This window comes from Helianthus annuus, chromosome 13 (genome assembly GCF_002127325.2).
Source record: "Helianthus annuus cultivar XRQ/B chromosome 13, HanXRQr2.0-SUNRISE, whole genome shotgun sequence".
Taxonomy (NCBI): Eukaryota; Viridiplantae; Streptophyta; class Magnoliopsida; order Asterales; family Asteraceae; genus Helianthus; species Helianthus annuus.
This window is the reverse complement of record NC_035445.2, coordinates 160,398,698-160,404,697: the sequence shown is the minus strand read 5'-3', so window position 1 is coordinate 160,404,697 and position 6,000 is coordinate 160,398,698. Positions and strand designations below refer to the sequence as shown.

The 6,000-nt window shown below is 36.0% G+C and overlaps 1 protein-coding gene across 1 annotated transcript; it reads left to right on the top strand.

Moving 5' to 3' along the window:
* The first annotated feature begins 2,200 nt into the window (after positions 1-2,200).
* On the top strand, positions 2,201-2,862 carry LOC110902156 (ethylene-responsive transcription factor 1B). Its single transcript, XM_022148881.2, has one exon. The coding sequence runs from the start codon at positions 2,201-2,203 to the stop codon at positions 2,840-2,842; it is 642 nt and encodes a 213-aa protein (XP_022004573.1). The 3' UTR covers positions 2,843-2,862.
* The last annotated feature ends 3,138 nt before the right edge of the window (positions 2,863-6,000 follow it).

The following is a 6,000-nucleotide window of genomic DNA, read 5'->3' as shown; positions in this document are numbered from 1 at the left end:
TGATAATTGGTTGATAGAAACATTGTAATCGCTCTTAATACTGTAAATTATAACTAACGGGTCGTTTTAGAAAAACAGAATGATTCACTCAGTATTTCCCTGCTGACAAAACCTTTTTCAAACATGTTTCAGGTGATCTGTGTGATCCAGGAAAAGTGCAGTAAAGCACTATCAAGCTCAGAGAAGTGGCTCAGTGTAAATAAATGAATAAAACGTGTTTTGAAAAATAAAGATTTCTATGTAAAATCCACTTATTGTAAATTATGGGATTTATCCCTTAAACTTTGTGTAATATATTAAACGAGCATATTTCACGGATAAAAGATCCTGTTATAAAAAGACTTCCGCTGCCGCATTAATTAAATACCACGGGAACTGTCTCGCGGTCCCCCGACTCCGTCCAGGGTGGGTCGGGGAGCCGTGACAAATGTCGGATACAATCATTCTATTTTTTCTAATAATATTTTATCTTCAAATTTAAGCTATAAATATTCTATTTTTTCTAATAATATATTATCTTCAAATTTAAGTTATAAATTAAAGATATTTTTTAAATGATGCTTTCTTTCCCTTCGTATTTTATCTTTCTTATTTATTAATAATATTGAATTGATTCTAACAAACATTTAAGATGTTGCACATATTATATATTTTTTTTGCGGTGTGCGCATGTAATATAAATGTGTGAACGCTCGGAAGGCAAAAGTAAAATTGCACTAATTTTAACGTTATTTTACTAAGTTCGTGAAAATAACGTTAAAAGCGGCGGACGGTTAATAATGCATCATCATCATGTGGTGGCGTTGATAACAGAAAGACAAAAGGGAACATGCACTAATCGGTCTTTGTCCCGATTGCTGAGTGTTATGTGCTTTATGTCCAAGGCTTGATGCAAAACTACTATCGAGCCGGGGGTCTCACTGAAAGCAGCCTCTACATCTTACCCTACTCAGACCCTACCTTAGGGGCTGTTTGGCAACCCTCTTAATGAATCATTAAGAGGTGGACCTCTTATTCGGACAGAGGTGGGCCTGTTTGGTTGGCTAAATAGCAGCCTCTTAATGGTTCAGTTCAGCGCTGTATGGTACAGAGATAAAAAGAAGCTGAATGAAAAAAAAGACTCCTGGTACCCCCTAAACACATCCGCCTTTCACCTCTGTATCAAAACCCTAAACACAACACTTTCCCCCTTTCACCTCACCTCCGCCCCCACCCCTCTCGTCACCACCTCCCGCCAGCCGCCGCCCTCCTCCTCCCTCTCTTCCACCATTTCCCTTTCACCTCTCATCACCAACACATCCGATGGTAGCAAACAAAGACCCAGAATTCAGTAACACCGCCGCCAGATAAGTGGGATGATGGCCGGAAGATCTCTTGAGTATCTGGTGAAGAAGGGTAGAGTTGGAAGTCCGATGAAGAGCTACTGGTGGCACCACCACCACCACCCATGATCATATCTCTTGAAAAAAGTTGGACAAAATATGGTTCTTTATGGTTTTTTTTTTTTTTTGGAAGGAATGGTTCTTTATGGTTAGTGGGAAAAGAAAAAAAGTCGAATGACAGATGGGGAAAAGTTGAATGACAGATGGGTTCTTTATGACAAAATATGGTTCTTTATGGTTGAGGGGTAAAAATGTAATTTTACACTGTCATTCAGATGTGCAACCAAACAGCACTTTGCTATTGGTGGGATTTACTGAGTATGATGATGATGATGATTTAGTACATATAATTAGATTTATTCAACCCGTATAATACACGAGGTTTATAAGGATATAATTTTTTTATTATTTAGTTTATAAAATTATATTTATCCAACCCGAGTAATATACAAGGTTATAAAATTACATTTATTTAACTTGTGTAAAATACAATGTTTTTAAAGATATATTTTTTTTATTATTTAGTATATATAATTAGATTTATTCAACCCGTACAAATCACGAGTTTTTATTATTTGGTATATAAAATTATATTTATTCAGTACAATACATGGGATTCTTAGAGATATAATTTTAATATATAAAATTACATTTGTTCAACCCGTGTAATAAACGAGATTTTTAAAGAATAATTTTTTTTAATTTAGTATATAAAATTATATTTATTCAACCCGTGTAATACACGGGGTTATAACCTAGTTATGGTATATAAAGAAGCCAATGAGATGAACAAATCAACAAATCAAACTCAAATCTCAATGCATTCTTCTCATTCCCACCACTCGCCGGAAACATCCACCGGCTCTTCACCGGAGTTTTCCAACTCCGACACCACCCTTTTTCACTCAACCAACTTCCTCCCTTTCAACGAAAACGATTCAGAAGAAATGCTTCTTTTCGGCATTCTAACAAAAGGCTTCGAATTCGACAACACATCTTCGGACGAAGTAACCTCAAGAGATGTGAAAACACCCTCCAAGATCACTTCATTTAGAGGCGTTAGACGACGGCCATGGGGAAAGTTTGCAGCCGAGATAAGGGATTCGACGAGGAACGGGGTGAGGGTATGGTTAGGTACGTTTGATAGTGCCGAAGCAGCCGCTTTGGCTTATGATCAAGCGGCTTTATCGATGCGAGGTTCTTCGGCCATATTGAATTTTCCGGTGGAGAGGGTGAGGGAATCTTTAAATGAGGTTATGGGTGGCGAACGGGCGGTTGAATGCGGTGGTTCGCCGGCAATGGTGGTGAAGAAGAGGCATTCAATGAGGATGAGGGATGGTGGTAAGAAGAGGAGAAGAGATAGAGGAGAAAAGAAGGTGGAGAATGTGGTGGTGTTTGAGGATTTAGGGGTTGAGTATTTGGAAGAGTTGTTGACTTCTTCTATAGAAAACAAGAGTTAAGGTTGTATTTTGTTTGTCTTTCTTTATTCTTTATACTTTCTTGTATAAAAGATATAAAAAAAATTGTTAAAAGTGGAAACATAGAATTCTTTATGTTCATACAATAGGATATTTGTTCATATATTATTTGTGATTTGATCTCTCACTCACTTATATTCATACAAAAGTGGCTTTAGTAGTAGTTACATTTGATTTTAAATGTTACCATGTATGCATTAGCATAACTTATATAAACATGTGAAGTGGTTTCCAACTTTTTTGAACTATGTATAAAAATTCAATCTTGAGTATTTTATCTAAGATTCTTAAAAAAGACTACACATTCTATTTTCCAAACATACAACCTTTTGACTAGGGGTTTCTTTCGGGTTAGGTAATTAGCAGGGTCGTTTTTGAGAATTCGAGGCCTTTAGGAGGCTTGTACTTATAGAAAAAATAGCACCTAAACATTAATTAATTTATACACACACATATATATATATATATATGTATGTATATATATGTATGTATGTATAAAAATCAGCGATATGACAATAAATGACCCCTAAATGGCCTGAAACTAAATAGGTTATTGTTTTACTATTTTTTAGCTGGGTTTTAAATTTAATTATCCAGCCCTACACGACAGTTACTCGGTCAATATCAGTTTGTTTCGTTATGGTCTGACACTCATTATAGCAATTGAAAGAGAAAACTCAAAAACATAAAGTCGTGTTATGCAGAAAAGAATATTGACACGTGTATTATATTGATCTAAAGCCATAAAAACGAATACCGGTGTCGATGTTGTCCAATCGAAATTAGTTCGGTTTTTCATGTATCGGTGCAATACCGCCACTGGTATTATTTATGGTACCAAAAAATATTGTATTTTGAATTCAATTACGTTTTCATCAAAATTTACACCGAAATGTCAAGGAAAAAAATTAATTGTTTTTTTTTTAAAGTTCACGAACGCAAGTTTTTAAATAAATTCAAACTAAATGATAAATGAAATATTATCAAGGAATAACAAAATAAACTTATCGAAAGCCATAAATTCTGATAATATTGATACTGGTTTCGATGTTGAAATATTATCAACAAAATTTATACCCGAAATGTCGAGTGAAAATAACTAAACACTACTGTGCATTCATTTTTCTCTAAAAATATTAATGAAAACAAGTTATTAAATATAAAAAAACAAATTAAACGATAAATAATAAAAAAATTCATCGAAGTGTATTGTTTATGACAATTACTTTTTAACGTAAAAATTACATAATAACGGGCAAAGAATTACCAGGTATATAAAATTATGGCGTTTTAAGAGAGTGGGTTTGTCTGGTCGCCCACCCTGCACATGTCCTATACTAACCTTGATAATCGAGTTTTGGGTTCCCCGAGTCTTGGAAAGGAGAAATCAGAATGAAAACCGATCCGTTGTAGCATCAGTAAATTGATATCAGGGTGGACCTAGGTAGAGGTTTGGGTGGGCGGATGCACTCGTTAAAAAAATAGTGTATTTTATAGGGCAAAATTCCGATTGCACCCATTGAAAATATTTTATGGGTCCTATCTAGGTCATATGGATCGGCAATAATCGGTAATTGGGTTTGATTCGAAATTGCCATGTGTAGCAACTAGCATATAACATCAACATTTTTTTAAAGGAAACTTCATTAAAACAAAATGCCAAACAAAAACAAACCCCCCAACCCACAGGGGCAAAGGGCAACACATTACAACATATACAAGGGATATCTACACCATTTCTCCCATCTAATGTGTTTACAAGAAGATCTATTTTTAACCCACCCGAATCCCCTCGATTTAATCTTCTCTAAAATAGCTTGAACACTTCGGTTTAGCTGCTTGAAGATCAATTCATTTCTACCTTTCCAAATACACCAACAAGAGATCATCACCAGGCGGAACAATTTTCTTCGCTTTCTTACCCATCTGAGAGAAAAATTGTGTATGTCCATAATGTCTTCGAAATCGAAAGAATATATAGGGGGAATTTTGCACCAAACACTAAAACCCAACCAAACCCTATTGACTACCGGACAAGCGGAAAAAAGATGATCCACGTTTCCTCATATTTGTAACACTTGAGGAAATTCCGCAACGATCTTGAATTGTCGCTTCACTCTCTTGTACCTATTTTCCGCAACGATCTTGAATTGTCGCTTCACTCTCTTGTACCTATTTGCTAAATTTCGGGACGAAATTTCTTTCAAGTTGGGGATGATGTGACAACCCGACTTCTTGAGGTTAGTATTATCCTATTCCCCGACTCCTTTGTTGTATTTACATATCCTAGATCATTGTGCTAGTGGGATTATGTTGCAAACTTGTTAGTGAGCAACGCATTGAAATACTTGATTTATGCTAACACATCCTTCAACCAAGGATCCTTCGACCGAAAGATCTAACTTTCGAAGGGTCACAAGATCGTAAGATCTAACCTTCGACCCGAGACCTATCCTTCGACCCAGGATAAGATCCTTCGATCCAAGACCCAACCTTTCGACTGGGGTCTAATCTTTCGGCCCAGTCCTCCCATCGGGCTTGGCCCAATTCCTGTCTGTTATATTATGAACGTAAATACATGTGGGTCGATTAGGTTAACTTCTAAAAACTCTAGTTCCATCGTGTGTGTGTGTGTGACGGCATAGCAAACCCCCCTACTCGAAGGTCTCATTCTGTAATCAAGATTCCGGTTAGTGAATCCTTACTATGTCATTCATTGTTTGTGAATCTTGTCCATGTGCTAGCATGATCAACGAAATAGTAAGTGTACGTGTAACGTAGGGATTTTTATTGTTAGATATTCCTGTTGAGAAATCGGTATGTTAAAGAAACGGATATGATTGTTTATGATGTTAAATCGACTGCCATAGTATACGTTCTAGGTAATAGTCATGCGATAATAGTCTGGCCGAATCGGATGTGATGCTTGATTGTTGTTGATGATTCATAAATCGGGTTCATGTTGTTAAGTCCATGTGGTTATTCAGGGATTTGAGAATATTGTTCATATTGATTCGAATTAGGGTTCTTATGGGATAGATTAAACTAGCCTTGTTTGATCTATATGTTACTAATTGGTTCGTTAATATTGTGTTAATTGGAAACTGTAACTAGGGAAACGGTTAAATGGGTCAATCGAA